This window comes from Drosophila pseudoobscura, chromosome X, assembly GCF_009870125.1.
Source record: "Drosophila pseudoobscura strain MV-25-SWS-2005 chromosome X, UCI_Dpse_MV25, whole genome shotgun sequence".
NCBI lineage: Eukaryota > Metazoa > Arthropoda > Insecta > Diptera > Drosophilidae > Drosophila > Drosophila pseudoobscura.
The window spans coordinates 33,483,240-33,505,234 of record NC_046683.1 but is presented as its reverse complement, the minus strand read 5'-3'; the positions used below and the strand labels follow the sequence as shown (position 1 = coordinate 33,505,234).

At 38.9% G+C, this 21,995-nt stretch overlaps 1 protein-coding gene across 15 annotated transcripts in view; it reads left to right on the top strand.

Annotated features, from left to right (window-relative positions):
• The window catches only part of mmd (disintegrin and metalloproteinase domain-containing protein mind-meld), a 557,313-nt gene that overhangs the window by 357,613 nt on the left and 177,705 nt on the right, over positions 1–21,995 (top strand). For 11 of the 15 annotated variants that reach the window (XM_033383140.1, XM_033383136.1, XM_033383133.1 and 8 more), the window contains 4 exons: positions 1,375–1,494; positions 1,574–1,751; positions 1,888–2,038; positions 19,232–19,370. In XM_033383140.1, the coding sequence (XP_033239031.1) occupies positions 1,375–1,494; positions 1,574–1,751; positions 1,888–2,038; positions 19,232–19,370 (588 nt within the window). Of the gene's footprint in view, positions 1–1,374; positions 1,495–1,573; positions 1,752–1,887; positions 2,039–7,468; positions 7,575–19,231; positions 19,371–21,995 lie in introns of all 15 variants that reach the window. The other 4 variants (XM_033383138.1, XM_033383144.1, XM_033383137.1 and 1 more) reach the window with 3 other exon arrangements.

Sequence of the window (21,995 nt, the reverse complement as noted above, 5' to 3'; positions counted from 1 at the left end):
CACGTAGCATAGCCGGCTTTGCTTAGAGTAAAACATTAACGCCTAAATCTCAGAGACTAGCTAAAAACGCAGAATCATACATAATAACCATATCTATCAGATTTCTGAATTTGGATCAGATCGGATAATTTTTATACCCAAAAGGAACAAATCAATTTGCAGTGGCTACGCAGCGCCCGACGTCACGCTCAGACTGATTTTCTGTCTCTCTCGCACACACTCTTTGTCGTGTCGTTTAATATTAGCGGCGTCTGCCGGAGGAAAGCCATACTGACTAAGTGTCGTGTATAAATGTAGAGTTTCGGTATCCGCAGCAACTCACAATATTATTAAATTTAAAGCTAATATAAAATATTAACTTAAAAAACGATTCGAGCATAATCTATATTCAAGAAAGGCTGAGGGCTTTTTATCTTTAAAGAGTTATTTTCTTATCCTTGAACATTTTGTACAAATATCTAAAACTGAGAGAGTTTCACCGCAGGAACAACGTTGTGCGGTTTTGCCGGTTAACAGGTGTTCATTAGTCAATTTTGTATGACCGATACGTAGGCGCATGAATATGGTCCATTTTGATTTTGTACATTTTGCTGGATAGATCGTGGGTGAACCACTCTGGCAAAAACATCCTGTATCGGTGGAGGAATTGGTTCCAATGTTCACAGTGTCTTTGGTTTGAGATCTGGGTGATGAGCCTGGGAGTATGTACGAATTACGGCAATCATTTTATTGTGGCAGCTTAAATTTTTGACAGATTCTATAGTGGAGAGGCTATCTAAATTTGGATTTGCGCTCCATCCGAATACCGGAAATCCGTAGTCGATTTTGACAAGGATATGAGCTCTTGTGATAACTATATTAACATGGATATTTGAAAATTTAGAGCTCTAGATTGTAATAGTAATCTTAATTGTATGAAGTTAAATTTATTATCGAAAACAATTCCACGAATATTCAAGTGGTCTACAGATTGAATTGTTGTGTTTTGAAAACTAAGATCTTTGTTTCTCGTCGTGCAGCGATGTTTTCTGCAAATATGCAGTATTGCACGGACAGACGGACGGACAGGCGCGGCTATTGATGCTGATCAAAAATAGATATACTTTATGAGGTCGGAAACGTTTCCTTCTGGGAGTTACATACATCCACTTCCACCACAAAACTAATATACCCCTATATTCTTCGAGTATAGGGTATAAAAAGATTTATATTTTTTGATTCGGAGTCCCAAGTGTATCAGAAAAAGTAAGGATTGTTTTTATAGTGCATTGAGTAATGAATATTCCTTAGGGAATAACTTTTTTGTTGGTGCTTAGGCAGCAATTTTTAACATTTAGCTAATTATTCAATGTTAACATTTTTTTTTCGACACAGGAATGTTCAATGCGGCACTTTACAATGTAAGGATGGTGAAAGACAACCTGTTAACGATGGTATCGACCAACTCTACTCACGGACCATTATATCTATCAAGGGACAGGAGTACGAGTGCAAGTGCGTAGCAAATAAAGTGACCAGGTATGGCAGGTATGGCTAGAATAAAATCCTTTAACGTATTTTTTTTTATTTTCAGGGCAACCAGCGGACAAGTAGGCTCCAACAACTACCCTGAACATGGTCTAGTCAAAGATGGAACACCGTGCGGTGATAATTTAATCTGCCTGAACCAAACTTGTGTCAGTCTCTTTCCTCATGTGGATCAAACTAAGTGCCCAACAAATAAACAGGGTCAAGAGTGCTCAGAACACGGCGTAAGTTAAACCAAAGAAAAGTGCGGATTTTGCTCACTTACTCTTATATAGATACACATTAACTTATTTATGGTGTTTCACAAGTATACCACTAGCAAATCATTTTGACGACCACACTTGGCATTTGTTTTTGCAGGTCTGTACTAACACAAATCGCTGCTTTTGCGACATGGGTTGGGGTGGCACAGACTGTAGTTCTGTCGTTCTCCTTACCACAGCACTGCCAACTGAAGCATTGCCAACACCGGAGAATACAATAAAAATGGAAAAGAAAGAAACCCCATATGGTAAGAGAAGGGCGTAGAGGTCAACGGCACTTTACCTCAACGTATTTGCGTTACCTTGCGCCAGCTGGGAGAGACTTGAACTAACTAAGCTTGATTGAATTTATCCAATCCTATGCAAACAGTAACAAAAAAAAAAAATATATATATATATATATACTAAGCTATCCATCTATACAAAGCCGATTTAGTGTAGCCAAACCAAATCACACTTGCGGGTCAATCACGTTGACAAATCCTAATTAATGTGACAACAATTCGATATAAAATTTGGTTTGATTACTTGTATGACAATGGTAATCATGCCGCTTAATAGACTTAGCGTTTTGTATAAGAAACTCTATGAAAATCGATTTATTTATATAGATTGAAAAATACAAATAGGCATAGTCAAACGTCCACCGACGAAACCCAATAACAGCAGAGAAATTGAAGCCAGATAACAACCTTTTGAATCATATAAATCTTAAGTCTTTGTTTTTTTTTATTAATTAACATTAAAAAATGTCCAAGGCTCTGAAATCCGAAAACTTTCATCTCATATCGATTCCCTTTCCATATTTATCATATCCACTTTATATTCAGGCAGGCTCCGGTCTTCACTTACTTTTGCATTTTGTGGTCCCGTTTTCACAAATTTTGTCTCCGATATGTTCTATTTTATTATCGTTTCGGAAAAAAAAAAGCTTACTTGGTTGATTCGTAAATATTTGGCGTGATAAAAATGGCTTTTTTCGATTGGATGTTTTAACGACGGCTTAAAGCAAGCGATTTGAAATGAGACGTCTGAGATGCAACACCTGCTAATAGTCAAGCTCTCTGATTTTGAAACCATTTCGGACCGACAACCATATTGCCAAAATGAATTTGGAGAAAGTTCCATCCCATCTGGACATTACCTCAAAGATAATTTCCTACACTTAAATTTATAAGTTCAAATTAAATGAGGCGGGAAACAGATGTCTTTACTTAGCTATTTTTTTAGTATCTTACGAGAACTATCTGAGCTGTTAGGCGCACCTTTGTACTGTTTTTTTTTTTTTTTTTTGCGCCAATTTATGCCAATCTATGTATTTTTTCCAACTTTCCAATGCAAAATGTTGTTCCCCTGTTTGCTCTGTTCTTGCTCAAGCAAAGACTGATTTTTTCACTTCTCTTTTTTTTACTGGGAATTTTATCGCGAGCTAACGAAAAAAGTTTCTTTTACATATGCATGCATGCTTTCGTGATGCCTAAGGCAACGATCATTTGCCTATGTGAATGAAAAACGTTGCCATAAAATATTGCTAACTATTTGTTAGTGGTTAATATATTGTTAAATTTATACATATGTATATGTGTAAACAATACTGTACATGTTTAATGTTTGAAATCGTTTTTTCAGATATTATTGGGGCAAAATGGTTGGTGCTGCCCATCTCCTGAAACTTTTTCTGTGAGCGTTTGATCAAAAGTGTCTCTTTAAGTTTTTATTGTGAGACACGATCGTGTGTCGGCTCAACCAAAAACATAAAACAGATAACACAAGCGAGAGACAAAAAGTGTTCTGTCAGCGAGCGTGTGTGCGTGCTCTTTTTCTATTTTGTTGACCGTTCTTTGCGAGCTTTGTTGTTAATACATCAATAAGTCATATATTTTTTGCTTTTGCAATTAAGATTCGTTTTGTTGATACCAAAGTCGAATACCTCTCATTTCAGTTATAGAAATGTTTCCGTTTTGAAAGCGGAAAAATTTTACGTTTTACGAAAATGGGAGTACCAATTTTTGCGTTTTCCAAAGTTCATCCGAAAATGTTTAGTGAAGTGGAAACCGGAGCCTGCCTAATTGTGTAAAAATAAGTAAATCTGAAGTAATTGATGTTTAGTCGGCACGTCGACTATAGCATCTTCATTATACTCATTTATCTTTAAGTACCTGGTACTTGTAGAAACTAAACTCAAGGAAACGAAATCTACAGGCTCGCACAAATTAGAAAGTGTAAAGTTCGAAAAATAGAATACGTTTGATTTTCCGTAAGCGAAAGATACAAATAATCGTTATATAATCATTTAACTAAAAAAAATCAATTTGTCGATTTCTTACGATGAGGAAATGTACAAGTACACGAATTTTTTATTAATGAATGAACAGTGTGTAATAATTAAATAATTTTTTGTGTTCATATACATATTTGTAGATTCTCTGTACCATCCCAGCAAACCAAACGCTCGTCAATAATATCGCACACGAGTGATTATGCGAGACTGAACCCGATCCAACTCTCGCAATCTTTCGGGTATTCGAAAAGATAGGAATATTATTCATATGTCGTTCAGTTTGTGGCAGTGAGTGCTCCGGTTACGACAGTCGCAAAAAATAGTGATCGCTATATTTTTGCGAGCCTTTTTATATCATTTGCAAGCTCGTTTGTGAGTGCTTAGCGATACAAAAATGTTTCATTCATTTTTTTCACACTCGTTTGCGAGTATATTGCAAAGGGCTCGGGCGTTGATCCGCTGGAATATCAATATTTAACATAGTCAGGTAGTATCTGGTTTTCACTTACTTTTGCTTTTTTGGCAAAAACATTCCGTTTTCGTTTTTAAGTGCTCCCGTGTTTTTCTCAGATTTTCTAATCTCCTAAACAAAAAGTTGGGTAAAAAACGATTACACTGGTCAACACGCACAATGATTCAAAGATCGGACAAGAATATTCTTATACTATTTCCACTACTGAAGACGAATCTGACCTCCAAAAGTCCACCCTGCTTTTGCGCTTTTTCGATCAAATTTGGAGAATAATGCCGAGGTACTAAAAGTGTCTAATTACAATTCCCTCTTAAAGTAAATTTTGAACTGTCAATCAAATGAATCATATTGAAAAAGCCTTGAATCAATCCAAAATTTGCAAGTAGAAGTTTTGTTTAATGTGCGCGCGTACTCTACTTGCACTCATAGAGCGGTACACAATAGCGCACACATGAAAAAGTTGCGATACAATTTGTTGCCTAAATATATATATATAAGATAATGTATATACGATTTTTGGTGAAAATGGATGTGTGTCAATAGCCGAGTCAATAGAGCCATGTCTGTCTGTCTGTCCGTTTGTCTGACCGTCTGTCCGATCCTAGAAGCGCATATTGCTCAGAGACTATAAGAGCTAGAGCAACGACATTTTGTATCCAGAATTCTGTGCTATGTCACTGTTACAAGCGTAATTCAAAACTTCGCCACGCCCACTTCCGCCCCCAGATCCGATCTGATCCAGATTCGGCAATCTGGTAGATATGGTCATTCTCTATGATTGAGCGTTCTTAATTTTCTCGTATCTTCAAAATTGTGGATTCCAAAGATTTTCGTCCTTTGTGGGGTCGTAAAGAAGCGGGGCGAAATTTAGAAATACACTTGTAACAGTGACATTTTACAGAAGTCTGGATACAAAAAGTCACTGCTCTAAAAAATAGAAAATTAAAAAAGTTGAAAATCTTATGGACAAGGAAGTTAAACTTATGGAAAATTTACTTTTTATTTTGACTTTTAAAATTCTTATTCTTACAAAACATTGGTTAAAATATACAATTGAGATGAAAGAGTGATAAAACTACTGAGTAATACTGGTGTGTCACAGAAAACTCTAGATTTGATAAGTCCTCCATAAAATCCGTAGGTTACACAGGATCTTATTTCGAAATTTTCGGACACCTTTTTCGGCGCTCACGCATAACAATGAGAATTGTAGCACAGAGTTGTAGTATCTAAAAAATAATTTTGTGAAATGTTGGTCTTTGTTTATTTTATTCTATAGGTTTTCATTAGCAATTAAAGAAAGATATCTTTTTATAGTAACTCAAAAGTGCAATCCTTAAAATGAACTCAGGCTCAGGCCATTGTAATATGTTTTTCAGAAATGTTATTTTTATTTATTTAGTTAACCTCAGTGTCGGTAACCATGCTCGTGCTGGGAGAGCTCCATACGCTGGAGCACCAACTCCTTACACCATTTTATACGCCGATTCCCCAACCATTTGCTGGACGTAGGGGTCTCAGCCTGTAGATTGAACTTCCAATTTGTTCTTGGCCGGCTTCTTGCGGATGTTTGTCTTCCAGCCTGACCAAGCCTGAAATTATCGAATTTATTATAATAATGTGTTTCTATTTCTGTGCAACATATACCTTTTTCCAAGCCAATGATTGGCCAAACCAACCGATTGGCAGCCCAACAGCATTGAGAGCGCCGCAAATCTCTGCCCACTTGGCATCGACAATAGCTCGGTCGCCCTTCACGAAACCTCTTGCCAAGTCTGGGTTTTCCTTCATGAAATCCACCAGAATTTCATCGTGCTGAGATTATTTAAGAACTAAGCGACAGTTTTAAAATCATAAAATTAATTTGTTACACTTATGTATGTGCATTTTGCGGTCCGAATTAAATGTGGCGGGAAACAGTTGTCTTTACCCTGTTATGTTACGCACACAATTTAGTATGTTACGAGCACAAATTGAGCTGTTACATGCAATTTAGGCTGTTAGGCAAAAAAAAAAATTTTAAACTTTCCGAAAACCCAATATGATTGTGACAGCTGGGACGAAAACGTAAAGTGTTGTTGCTCTGTAAATACATTTTTTTTCTTTTTGTAATTAAGATTCGTTTTTTTTTATATAAAAACCCGTTTACTTACGGAAAAATATTAGGAAAGTAAAAACCGGAGCCAGCCTGACTATAAAAAAAATGCGAATTGATTTGCTAGCCAGAGAATTTCTAAGAAATGTGTAAAGAAACAGTGCAGCAGTATTTTTAAGCAGATCAGATCGGTTGTCCACTGCTGACCAAACGATGGACCGGCAGTACCTTCATTAATTTCACACCTTACTTCCACGGCTTACTTTTTAGTGCTGTAATCTTATTTTATTTTTTGTCATTGATTTAACACCATTAAAAGTAAACAATCAAACGAACTAAAAACTTAGAAAAAAATTAAATTGTTAGAAAAAATAGGTGGCCAATTGTTAGCTTGAGCTGGTTTCATACAACGACATCGAATGGGAATTTATTTATATAAAGGATTAAAGGGATTAAAAAATTTGAAGTCTTAAACTATGCTGATACAGCTAAACTAGATATTCAATAACATTTCTAAAACTGTAACGCTTTATAAAAGTGAAATGTGTTTTATCAGTGTGTTTAACGAAATCTCTAGTAGCGCTACTACAGTTGATCTAAAGCGTCAATTCAGTTTAATTCGGTTGGCTTGGCATCTGTATCACGCCCGATAATGTCGGTCTACTCGACTAGCAACATATGTATGTATAATCCATAGAAACGTTAATCGGATTTCAGAAACTTTCGAATTGCATTGTATTAACGAATCAAATGCTTAATTGGGGTTCAAAATTTCTGCATATTAACAAATTTAATTTAATTTCCAAATAAAACGCAACCCCCATTTGCAGGAACCTCAGACCAAAATAGGATCAGCACATTAACCATGGTCATCATTTTAACAGTTATCGTCAAATGTGTCTTCATTAGTTTTGCAACACTGGCCGTTTGTTACAGGTAGAGTACCAGAAAGTCAAACACACATACAAATTCAGACAAAAAAAATCATGGTTAAGGCAAGAGCGTGACCCAAATGTACATACAATAGACAAATTTCAGTATTTAAGTTAATTTTTAAATACTTATTTAAAAAAGTACAAAAAGGTTACTCTGGTTTCTTTCTCCTTCATTGTCCCTTTGTCTTTATCGATGTGTAAAATATTTGTTGTGCTTACATCATTATATAACAAAGCTACTTATTTGTATGTACTTGTCCTAAATCATTCCATTATAAAATTATGTATGTGTATTTATGTACATGCCTTGTATCATATTGTCGTAATCACAAACCACTAAGTTTATGTGAGTTTTAATTTTATTAGTTACGTTTTTTGTTTTCATATTTTATAAGGTAATACATATGAATGTATAAATGCATGAACTTTAAGCATATAAAGACAAGGAATTACTGCGGGTCTACAATATGGACATGGCTATATCGATTCATCTGCCTTTATCTAATATATGTACATTAGTCCATAGAGTTGTATTCCGTATGTTTATCTGTATTTTAAGGAATCTGTTCAATTAGTGTTTGGCTAATGTTGATTAAGTGCATTAATTTGCAAAAACATCTAGGCACGAAACGAACTGAGTCCAATACTGTAAACATGTTTTTCCTGTAAGGTTTTCCAACACAATTAATTATAAACAACTTTGCTCATATTGCGTTCATGTTACTAAGATAAAAGACACGTCAATAGTACAGACCTCCAATAGTTTGACCAGCTCCTTAACTCACCGAATATTGGAGAACAGTAAGATGGCATTGAATAACAAACAGTTTTGAGAATGGAGGAGATGGATAAAATATTGCATTAGAGCTGGGCATAGACTGGGCCGGGCTTCGTGGTCCCCGTGCTTTTCAGAAAATGTATACGACCATATTGCGTTATGGAATTAATATAATTGCACGAGGTGTTTAATACATTTTTTCCGAATTTTTGTTAGAGCAGGCATTATTTTATTGTTTCAGAGTGTGAATTTATATTTTTTTTTTGCTACTGAGCTGGAGGCAGATCAATTACAAATATTAACTAAAGCAAATATTTCTATCTATTTCTATTTCTACTTCTTACATTTAATGATTTTCATGGCCTTTGTTGGTTTTCAATTGAGATAGCATATGCCAACACAATCTTATTAGATCCTTTTCACGTAAGGCTATCTCTTTCAGGTTGGAGAGGTAGTGTAGGTAGTAGGTCATTTTTTTTTGTAAATAGAATTGAAATAGAAAAATATAAACGATTAAATCATTTCTGGGATTGCTGCTGACCCTTATGGACTTCCAGCTATTCCTGAACAATCTCTTAAAGATTGTCTGGTTTGGTCCGCTTCGGTACCATGTACGCAAAAATAATACTACAAATCATCTAAATTCTCCGGCCATATATCGATTAGTAGGTTCTGCATTTCAGCAGACAACATATTGTTTTTCTAATGGCTGCAGAATTCACAATACTCATATCGAAATAATAAAAACAAAGATATCCCTTATGTTTTCTGCGTTTCTGCTCCCTCCGTTTTCTGCTCCTTCAATTCCAAGAAACGGAATCGCTGCTTTCACAAACCCAAATAATAGATTATATCGATGTTCACTACGATTTGGTAGCAGCCTTCCATAAATAAGATGTCGTCCTACTTAAACATTTGAAGAAGATCCGCAACTTTGGCTTTTATCAAAACGTACTTCTTTTTCATGTTCATAATTTTATTGTCCGATTTTTTTTTTTGGGCAAATAGATGTTGTTCTATCTGCTATAAAAAACTGATTGTTAATTGCGGCATTATAGCCCGAATTTAATTTACAAGTTTAATTTTCAAAGGTCTCAGGGTCTAAAAATTTTCATTTTTTATAAAACAATAAAATATAAAGTTTCAGCCTGATTCGGCCTGAAAGTTCAAAAATACGATATTTGGTCAATGGTTCCTATGGCAGCTATAGTATAGCTCTGATCGGATTGATTTTTGTTTGTGATTTAGAACCTTAAAATATAATCCAGCCCCCAAAATTTCAGCCCAATTGGTTAACATTTAAGCCAACAATAAATAGTTAACATTAAACTTCTCATACAAATGTGAAAACTACACATGCAGTGTATTAAAATAACGAATTCCCGCTCTCGCCTTATATTGTCATCAAAATGCTTACGATACTTATTCCAACAATGGAAAAATCGGTCAATCGATTTATTCCCTCCAAAATTTTTGTGCGAGAAAGCCAAAAAAGAATTAGTAAATATGGCGAAATTGCGTTCTAGTGATAAAGCTATTTTGTTGGGTCACGACTCTCCTCAAATTTTGGGAACTAAGTTACCGTCAACATCACAACGTTATCACAACGGGCCGAAACCGGCCTAAGTGTGACGGGTTCCGAGCGAGCCCGGCAGCCGCCTCAACCTAATCTAACCTAACCTACCGTCAATAAAGCAAGTACTCTGTGTATTTTTCTACAATCACAGCAAAGTTCGTTTGACAATAAAAAAATGTCTTTTGGGAAAAGGCGCGAGTTCCTGTGCGTCAAGAATATCACTGTGTGGCTAAGCTACAACACTTATATAGCGAATGGAAAAATCTTAGAAAAAAAACAAGAATAAAACTATATACTCTTTCAGAGCTAAGGAAGCTGCTTTTGGCGCTAAGTTTAACAATTGGTTCGATATTGCACACGCAGATGCCATGTCGATGATGAAAATTGAAGAGGACAAGACATTTCTTGAACTGCAGCGCCAGACCCAAAGATCAGGGCATTTAGCTGGACTAGACACCATCTCGGTAAAAAAAAATCAACGAAAATGTGAACGCCAACTAACGGATCAAGTCCGAAAGCAAAAAGAGAGTGCGCGAATTGCTACTGAGATCGTATTTTATAATTTTTTTACGTAAACCATCAATATCTTCAGGACGTCTAACATATTCTGGAAGTGAATGCGAATCCAGCGATTATTCGATGCATCTGGACATGGAAATATCGGATAACGAAACTGAACCGCCTCCAGCGAAAAGAGGCAGGAAAAATTGGTTTACCCAAAGAGTTTTATCATGTTTAGATAAGTGGAGGATCACTAAAAATGCAGCCATGTATTTGATATCCACTATAGCTGAAGCTTTAGGCCACAAAATCAGTGAATATTATATGAATAGGAGAACACACAACATCCCAATATGCAATATATTGGTAAAATAACTTTATGTTATTTACTTACGTATTATTTTACAAGTTAGTCACGTTTATTCTCAGATGTCAGCAGTGGTTCATTGGGATGGTAATATGCTTCCCGAACTGACTGGGCACGGCAAAGTTTAACGATTGCCAATAATTATTTCACATATGGAAGGCGAACAACTTCTGGGAGTGCCAAAATTAAGTGCATCTACAGGAGTAGACATTTCACACGCAACTTTTAATTTGTTGACCGAATGGGGAATAGTTGATAAAATCAAAGCAGCCTATTTTGATACAACTGCATCCAATTCTGGACGACTTAATGACGCTGCATTCCGTCTAGAGCAACTACTAGACCGAAACCTTTTCTACCTCTCATGCAGACATCAAATCAGTGAAATCAGTGAAGTCAAATAGTGTTCGTGTGGAACACTATTGCACAAACCAAGCTTCGGTTTGGTATCACTGATCATTACGTTACAACGCATTTAAATGACAGAAGAAATGCAATAATTAACTTCTGTCAAGTTCCACCGAGAAAGCTTCATGCGCGTACTGATTATATTGAGTTGTTGGAGCTAACTCTAATTTTTTTCGAATCGGTTCCGAAAGGTCATAGTCTCCGACTCCCTGGACCAATGCACCATGCTCGCTGGATGTCTAAGGCGATTTATACCTTAAAACATATATATATTTTCGAGAGGAGTTTACGTTAACAACTCGAGAAGAAATATATTTGCGCGATAAAATAAGTGGTTCCGGTCAACATTAGCTATTGAAGCTCCAAATCTGGACTTTCAATTCATATGCAAAATGTACACCTATAAAAAAACTTGCAGGCATTTGTGATATTTATCTGATGAAAATATCACACTTTCATTGTTTGACGATAGAGTTGCTTTCATGGAGTAACGAGAAATGGCGAAGGAACTCTTGGCCCTTTGTGTTGACCATGTTCTGCAAAACGCCTAGTTTTGAAAAAAAGAATTGCCTACATTCAAGACTCTTTGCCTACAAAGAGAATATCTGATTTTCTGAGACCTAATTCTGCTACCTTTTTCGATCGCTTTTATATTGCCCAAGTTTTTTAACTGACGACCCTTCAGAATGGCACAGACATGAAGTCTTTTAATATATTTTAGGTTAGGTTAGGTTCAGGCGGTAGCCTGGGGGAGGGATAAACCCTCCCAAGCTCACTTGGCCCTGTAGAAGGTCCGTTGTGATGCCGCATGGGCGTGTGCCCCTTCCCAATGCCTAAAAACCGTGGAGAACAGGCTGTTGCAAATAAAGGGCAGTCTTGAGATTTTACAGGAAACGCTTTGCTGCCATCTCCTATTGGCATTTTGCTCGAACAATTCGTGCGTTAGGAGCCTGCACGTAGCCAAGGGCATCGCTACCTGCTCCCTCTCCGATAGGAGAGGGATCGTAGTACCCTGCCTGGCTAGCTCGTCGGCGGCGTCGTTCCCCTCGATGTCCCTGTGGCCGAGGACCCATATTAGGAAGTGATCTAACTGCTCTGCGATCTCGTGCAGAGACCTGCGGCAGTCATTCACTGTCGCTGAGTTCGACGATATTGAGCCTAGAGCTTTAATACCTGCTTGGCTGTCCAAGAAGACGCACACTGAGGGCGTGTCTAGAAGTAGTTTGGAGACGATAGAAATGCCCTCTTTGATGGCTTCAACCTCCGCTTAGAACACACTACAGTGATCCGGGAGCCTGAAGCAATGACTGATGTTCAGCTCGCTACAGTTGACTCTGCCTCCCACGCGGTCATCTAACTTTGAGCCATCAGTGTAGAAGTGAACCGCATTTGCAGGTCCTGGTTCGCCCATCTCCCAGTCCTCCCTAGGTGGGATTGATACCTGGAAGGGCGTCGAGAGGTGATCGCTAGGAATACAGTAATCTTTCCTCTCTGGTAATTGCGGGAGTCTCATCAGGAGTCCCGAGTGCCCAACCGCGGACGCCTTCCACAGTCTGGCTTCTCTCATTCTGAGGGCGGAAAGTGTTGCCACATTCTTTCCCATGAGATCTATGGGGAGGAGGTCCAGCACAGTATCCAGGGCTTCCCCTGGAGTAGTGCGTAGCCCGCCAGTGATGCATAGCTCTGTCATGCGTTGAACTCTGCTGAGTTTGTTGAGGCATGTCCTTCTGTCTAAGGCTGGCCACCATACCACCACTCCATAGAGCATGATCGGTCGTATGATGGCGGTGTAGAGCCACCGGACTATATAGGGGGTCATTCCTCATTCCTCCGATGGTTTCCTGCAAGTATAGAGGGCTACTGTGGCTTTCTTTACTCTGTCCTCTACGCTCAATTTCCAGTCGAGCTTTCTGCCGAGGATTAGGCCAAGATACTTGGCGTTGCTGCTGAAAACTAGCGCTTCCCCACATAGTCTAGGGGGAATCAGTACCGGAACTTTGTACTTCCTAGTGAAAAGCATCAATTCCGTTTTAGACGGGTTGACGCCTCGACCGCATTTGTCTGCCCATTTTGACATTTTCATGAGTGTGCTTGTCAGGCACTCACACAGCGTCTGCGGGAATATACCCGAGAATGCTATAACAACATCATCCGCATACGCCACCACGCGGCAGTCACCCCCCTCTATCTCCCGCAGCAGTTCGTTCACTGCCACGTTCCATAGGAAGGGCGAGAGGACTCCGCCCTGTGGGGTGCCTCTACTGACAAATCTGGTGGACGTTGACGTCCCCAGTGATGCCTCAACCGTTCTGCATTGTAGCATCTGATCGATCAGGCTCACCGACCGGGAGGATGTTATTAAAGGCGCCTTCTATGTCGAGGAAGGCTATTAGGGTGTACTCCTTACAGTTGAGGGACGCTTCTATGATCGATGTGATCGTGTGTAGGGCCGTTTCGGTGGATCTTCCTTTCCGATAGGCATGCTGGGAGTCTGAGATTAGACTAGGCGAAATATTTACCGTGAGATGCATCCCCAAAAGCCGTTCAATCGTCTTCAGAAGGAAGGACGAGAGACTTATGGGTCTGAAATCTTTGGGGGCAGTGTGCGAGGGCTTGCCTGCCTTGGGGATGAAGACGACTTTGGTATGAAGCCAGGTTTCCGAGATATATCCATGGGAGAAGATTCCCTCGTATATCCTTTTGAGCCAATTAGTGGCTTTTTGTCCAGCGTGAATCAGTTGGGAAAGTGGGTGCTAAGGAGAAGATTTAGCGACTCGTTGCTGGACGTTGACCATGATTGGTCGGCATTCTTTAGGTAGCCCAGAGTGGGTGTAGTCTTCGAGAGAACTTTTCGCAAGCGCGAGGCTTTATCCAGCGCCTCATTGCAGGTAATGAGTAAATATCGGTAAATAGTTTAACAAGATGAGTCGTGGCTTCCATGGAAATCTCCTCCTCAGGTGGAGTCTCAGGGAGAACACGACAGAGGTGGTCTGAGTATCGAGTTTATCCGCCTAAGGTTCCGGAATTGAGCTGGTCTCGGTAGTGAAAAAGAGAATACGGTTTCCACGTACTGGTCCGAGAAGGAGTGCTCTTCCAGGACCCTCCAGGATACGATGTTCCCATGTAACTCATGAGAGGCAAGTGTGAGGTCCAGGACCTCCTTGCGGTTTTTAATAATGATCAGGTGGGATCATTCCCCCTATTTAATGGGACCATCTGAGTGGTCACTAATAGTTGGTGTCAGTACTTCCCCACTGGCAGTGGATGTATTGGCGTCGCACCCTGCGATTAGGCCAGTGTCCTTGGCCTCGCAGTCTGTGATTAGCGCCCTGAGCGCCTGTGAAGGGGGGTCTGGTTGGTCGTGACCCATGTACGTGGTGCAGATTCTCAGTGAGCACCCCTGGCCTTCGACGCTCACTGCTGTTTGGTCTTAATTGCTGAAATTTGGGAGCAAAAATAAGTGCAAATCTCTTTTTGCAAGGATGCAGGTGCAAGTTTTACCTGCGGTGTCAGCTACGTAGGTTTGACCCTGTTTTCGAGGATCCAGGGCTCCTGAATGAGGACTAGGTCGGCTCCACCCTTGGCTAGGTGGAGCAGGAGAGCAGCGCATGCTGCCTTACAATGGTGGAGGTTCATCTACAGGAGTATCAGTGACATTCCTGAGGTTCACCTCCACCATTGTCTAGTCGTGGTCGCTCTCCGAAGAGTCCAGCTCCTCCCCGACCCCGATGTGGTTTAGATCTCTACCCAGACCGCTCACGTCTGACACGGACCCATCTAGGATGTCATCCGACACCACTGATGCCCCGTCCGATAACGACACAGACACAGGCTTCATTTCCATGCTAGGGATCTCCGGGGCTCCAGGTCTGGCTCGACCGTCGGTTGCAAGCCCTTAGAGTCGGACTATGTCGTACGGTACTATGACTACCTTCTTGTAGCCGTAGTCCACAGTGCCCTCCGTGTCGTGGCGAAGTCTAACCGACTCCTCGTTCACCTTGGCCACCTTCCAATCGGCTGTGGGAAGGTGGGGGCTGCAGACCTGCAGAATCCGGAGAATCTTATCCGGCTCTGCAGGCTTCGCCGAGACCCACGCTCTGCCCCTCGGCTTGCTGGGAATGTCCTCCCACTTCACGGCCACCAGCTGGGCTCCTGAGTAGACCTCCTTGAGCGGTGCTACCGCCTTCGCGTAGAGGGCCGCCGAGCGAGTATCTTGTCAGGCGATGGCTTTCACCCTGCCCTGGTGCCACCCGGCGTCCTCGCACTTGGGCGGTGGTCCTCCATTTTCCTCTAACTCCTAGAGGAAGCGGTCTTGGAGCTCGTTTTCCACGAGGTGCCATTTGTCCCGAGGAATCTGCCCGTCTCAGTGTTTTCGTCCTCTTCGACTTGGATTTGTTGGACTTGTGTGGCGGTGTCCTCCGCCGAGCGTTGCCGCTTGCTTGGGGCCTTGGCTGTGGCCTTGCCAGCTTTGTCAAGGGGTCCCCGGTCCCAACGGGTCTGCCAGCCGCGATATCGCTCTGCATGGCCGCCACCCCAGTAACCGGGTCGCCCTTGGGTCCCCCCGACGTGGATTGGCCCAATTGGCTTTTCGGTAATCTCTTCGCAGCGCCTGCTGCCTCGAGACGGTGGACCGACTTAGTCTCCTTCCCCGTCTTTTTGGGCACTGGTTTCCCAGATGCGTTTGTAGAGGGATGGTCTTTTCCCTCCGGCACTTTAGGAGGAGTGCGGTGTTTTTTGTTTGTATATTTAGATTTGGGATATTGGGGTTATTTCACTGATAGTTTCCTTCTCTCCGCCCGACTACAATTAGCCAGCATCCTGGCAGAGACATGACCGTACCAGGACCTGTTTCCAGCCGCCCCCACGGGGAGAGTATAGTCGCACTTCCGACGGTGTGTACAGTTACGGCGGGTGCCGGTTTGCTCGTGCCCACCTGTATCCTATGACGCGGAGCACAGTCGCCTTGGATCCAGGGCAAGCCATTGAACGCGAGGCGCCTGTGCCCCGTTCCGAGTCTACAGTTGTGACGAGCCAACACAACATCCGTTTATCCCCCTGTAGCATCCGACAGCTGACAGCTGCTTTAAACATATTAAAAAATTTAAAAGTGGTTAATGATACAGCCGAACGTGCTGTTAAACTTATGCAGGACTATAATCAAATACTAACCAAAAAAGAAGATTAGTTTCAGAAGTTGCTAAACGTCGCAAAAGAATATGCTAGTCAATATCCATTAAATAAAAAAAATGCCTTAATATAATACAACTATTTATTGTTGGCTCAAATTTTAGCCAATTGGACTGAAATTTTGATGGCTGGATTATATTTTAAGGTTCTAAATCACAAAAGAAAAATCAATCCGATCAGAGCAATATATAGTATAGCTGCCATAGACCAAATTGGCCAAATATCGTATTTTTGAACTTTGACCTGAAGTCGCCACCTCTAAACGTTGTCGAATCAGGCTGAAACTTTATTTTTTATTGTTTTATAACAAAAGGAACATTTTTAGACCCTGAGACTTTTGATTCCGACTCATTTTTCACCCATACAAATAAGGGCAAGCCTAATATACCTATACCATACATACCATAACCAAAAATTGCAAAACAATTTTCGCTATTTTATTTGAAGAAAAATCACTTTAATAGAGAATAACTTTAAAGAAAGACCAGAGATTTCAAAGAAGAAACATATAATTTTGTAATGTTTTATTGATCGTTCTTTTTTGTTGGTTTTGACAAATTACACAGAACAAATGATCTTTCACCTTTTTCTAGTTGATTATAAAAGAGTATACATACCCTGTATTAGATTATTAGTGACTATAAGAGCTGAATCAACCAAATCTATGTTCAAACTCCTGTGGTATCACACTGAAATAAGTGTATTTCAAAATTTTGACACGCCCTCTTCCGCTTCCACAAAAGTCGAAAACGTTTGTAGTCCACAATTTCGAAGATACGGAAAAACCTAAAACAATAGAGAATAAGGATTATAGATTGCTGAATCAGATCGGATCATTATTATAGCCAGAGTGAAGAAAATTATTTTCTGTTGCACTCTCCCTTTTTATCTCACACTCTTCCTTGACAAATGCCAACCCTAACGTCTGGATGGTACTTTTTTAGTAGGAAGAGAGAGAGAGACATATTTAGCTGACGGTGCGGCATGCACAAATCATTATGTGGAGTGACGATATACAGAATGCAAGAATTAACATTAGAGTATATATAACTAGCGCTCGAACTCGAGCTCGCCTCTATTTTTCGCCATCTTTATATAGTCTTCTCTCATGACAAGTGCTTGTGCAATTAAGATAGATGCGCAGTCTGCTTTGTCTACGTCCTTACAAAACCACCCCCACCGTGGCCAAGGTCTATAACCCGGTGGATTTGGATGCGGATCTTCTCGAGGAATCCCACTAGCTCTCCTACTCTCGCCACGACCCTGACCCGAGTGTCTGAGTGTTATCGGGTGCCGCCAATTTCGCGCTTGATGCCCACCCCGTTGATGCTGCTCACTGGATGCGGTCACCCCTAGTCCTGAAGACGGTTCCGGGCCAACACCACCTCGCCCCAAGCGAGCCAGAAATGGTTTTGGTGGCGGAATCGGTCCATCAGTCGTACTCGACGGGGATTGCTCCTCGAGACCCCTGCTCGTGGTGAACCTCCTCCCGCTGCGGTTCATTCTGATGCTGCAGCTGTCTAACCGGCTGGAGTACTTCATTGAGTTGATGCATCATCAAAATTAATCTGGATCTATAGGAAACAGAAAGTTGTATTTTGTCGCCATTTTTATGTAACAATAAATATGTAACATAAAATATGTAACAATTCCATTTTATTTTTCGTATTTCCAGGTGATCTAAAACTAATGAAACATAAATATTCTGTTAACATGAGTGATGTATCAATATAAGTTTAGATATGGGGTCGGCAAAGCTCCCGTTTTATGGCGTTTTTCTCGTCTTTAATCGAAAATAATTACAAAACAACACTTGCAAAAATATGAAAAAAAACAGTACAGTTCTTATTTTTTACACTTCGAACTGATATGCTCAAACACAAACAACTGTGCGCAGCATTTGTGCGAAAAATGCAAATGAAGGGATCACTTTTTGTATTTTAATAAGATATTTTTCAAATACCTCTATTTTTAATAGAGCCTTTAGTCTGGGGGGCATAATATTAGTTGTTGTCTATTTTGTAATTAGTTTATTTTGTTTAAAATTATAAGGTTTATTTTACACAATTTCTATACCATTTCAGCAAAATCCTGGGATGGTGTACCCAACAAATATTTATGTCTCCAAATTTCTATATTAAAAATTTTATAAATTAGATTAGATTAAGTGCAAAAAAGATTACCATTGTCATAGAAAAACAAACGAAGCAAAAAAACAGAATACTCAAATAACATTAAACAAAAATATTACTGCAGTGCAATTGTGAAAATACTTCTGTTTTGGTTGCACTATTTGCACTTTACGGTAATTTTCAGGCTGAACTTCTTGGCAAAAAACAAATGCACTGGGGGAAGAAGTGTGGTTCTAAAATATACATGTTTATGTATGCACTCAGGTGCATATATATTTATCTTTCTGTGCTATCTCATTACATAAAGGCCTAAATAAATATTTAATTCAATTAAGATCAACAAAATTTGTATGTACATTATGACCCACATAGGTATGATAGTTTATATAGATTTTCTAATTATGTTTCCCACAATGCGTACAAAATGTGTTTTGTTTGCTTGTTTTTTTTCGGCTAACCCACAACCCATCTGTAATAATAAAACCGACGAATTCTCTACAACGGCAAATTCAATAAATCACCTGGCGTGTCACAACGTAACTCAATACAATAATAAATTAAATTTGTATGCCACATTATAAATGTGGGAAAACACGGATGGTCGATTAAACCAAATCCGCAACATTCGTATGCTAACACACATATCACACACAATTTTTAAATCATTTGCGCACGTATCGAAACAAACGGCTAAATATGTCTCGTATAGAGAACTACCACGGCTCAAATACAGTGTTCCTAGTCGGTGTTCTAATGTCAGTTGTAGGGTTCGTTTTTATAACATTCACCTTAATGGCATTGTGCTACAGGTCAGTTGTAGTACATAGAAACTTCTCCCTGTGTCTGAGGTTAGTTGAAAAGAAGTAATGAAAAAGCCAGCTCTAAATACAAATACAAATTACAACCACAAAAAAACAACAAAAAGTACCTTGAAAATAATTTTCAAAATTACAAAACAACACTTGCTAAAATATGAAAAGAAAAACAGTAAATTTTTTAATTTATTTCGCATTTTGATATATTTTTCTGTGTCGTAATTTTAAATACATGTGCGTTATTGTCATTTTTATTTTCATGCATTTCTAAACCTTCACAATATATAATTTCTAACACACTTACAACATCGGCGCTAAGCGCACTAGAGTATCTACACATCTTATTATATGTAAATCTGTATATACAACTCAAATTATATATGTTTATTTAGTAAAATCACTATATATATCTAGATAAAGCGTTCCTCCACGGCTCACAAAATGGAAAATATAGGATAAACATCTACGAGAAAAGTTGTAAAAATTTGGTTAGCCCAATAAGGTCCAAAGGGTGTTTAAATACTCATGAAAACTATGATAGTTTGATTTTTAGCGACAAACTCACCAGCTTGTATATAATAATATAATTTTCTTGTAATGTAAAGACTAAAGATTGATCTAGAAGGAGAATTCTCATACAGGATAGTTTTTTGTGGGCTACCCAAAAGACAGGTTTCTTAGTGGTCCAAAAAATTATAGTCGCGCAATCGTTTTATACAGTTTCGGACGTCGTCTGTGCAATATAAATTATTTAACAGCGTAACATATCGCTGGCCAAAAGCCAAGTCTAATGAAAATTAAAATTTTAATGTATGTACTAAATAAATACCAAACGGGTATATACAGTACCGAAAGCAAAATTATGTTCCTATGTCGAAAAACTTTAACTGGATTAACAACCAGATGAAAATAATAATAAGATTTCGTGAAAAACATTAACATATTTCCCAAAAATGAGTATTTTGCTATTTAAATACCCAAGCTATATCTGAAGTGCTTGCGCAAGTAAACAAATGTTGTTCGGCTCTATCAACTCTATGGTCTCCAAAGCAAACATTTTAAAATTTCATGAAAATCTTACGCGCCGTTTAGGAGCAGACCATAATGGGTTAATTGAAGCATTTGAAAAGTTTTAACATATCTGGAGGCCCGATTGAGGAAAGAAAGGCTCATTTGGAACCTCATGCCTCGAGGCCCGGTATATCTCTCGACGGCCTTAAAACCTCGTTCACGCTATAGTTGAAAGCGTAGCAAAGCTGTCAAAAGTTGATATTTTTTTTTGTAGAAATCATCAGCAATATGTCCTTATGTTTTTATTAAATTGTTTTCTGATATTAATAGTCTCTACTACCATCGTTGTAGATATCAGAAACATTATGATATAAAAATAAACATGCTTGATCGATCAAACAAATTTTAGCTTGTCCGTGGTGATCTTTTCAAACTCTCGTTCCAGCAGTTTGCGCATTTGCGGCAATACAGTGTGTTTGTTGTTTACTAGTGTGTCCTGAGTACATACTATAAGCTGTATAATATTTTTCGCTCTCGATTTATGTAAAAAAATCAGACATCTTATTTAACTGGAACTATGCCGACTATTTCTGAAAGAATCCAAAATTGTAATTGAAAAAATTGTTGTATAATCCAGGACATCAAATTTAATTTTTTTTTTTTAGATTATATTTTTATAGTAAAGCTTGGTTTTTTTTTTAGCGTAGCTTGGGTATTTTGGCCTAGTTTTAAAAAATCTTGCAAGTAAATAAATCCAAATTTAATTATACATTTTTGGACCACTAAGCCTTAAGATACGAGAAAATTATTAGAGCTATCAAAAATGTATTATCTAGATTGCAATCAAGATTGCAAAATTTTGATCATATCGGCTCATTATTATAGCCAGAATAAAGAAAATCATTTCCCATTGCTCACTCAGCAATCTCGGGCTTGCTATCTCGCTCTCTCTCTCTCGCTCCGCTCACTCTCTTTGTATGTCTGTCTCTACCTATCTTTCTCATCAGTACGGCGCGGCATGGATAAGCGCCCATCGCTGCTGGGCGGAGAGAGAGAAAGAGAGAAGATATAACGAACGGTGTGATATGTAAACAGCTAAAATATTTTCCCATGAGGTGGAAAGCGAATAGAAGAAGTGCAGGAATCAGATTACATAAACTAGTCGGCACAATTATTTTGACGAAGTAAAAATCGTGTATTTTTTAGCATAACTTTTTTGTGACTTTATTAAGAGTTTTTGATTTATTTTTCTTTTAAATATATAACTAATAGAAACTTAAAAATAAGGAAACAAATATATTTTTATTCAAACTCAAAAAGATTTTAAGTAATAAGTAATTTCACAGTATGGCATAAGTATTTTGACAAGATTGTTTAATTTAAATAACAAAGTTTAAGCTTTACAAAAGTGAATGAATTAAGCAAATTTTAATTTAATATATATCCTCCTTTGGCTTCCGCATGGCGCCTGATCTGGTTACATTTCTGAAACCATTATGTTTTTTAAACTTATTAATTTGATAGTAAACAGTTTCGTTCAACAAAACGAGAGAAAAGACAATTTCTGAGCTCACTTCCCTTTGGCAAGCGATATCTCCGGAGATCCCTCAAAATTTACTGGATATTTGTTTCCTTATTTTAAAGTTT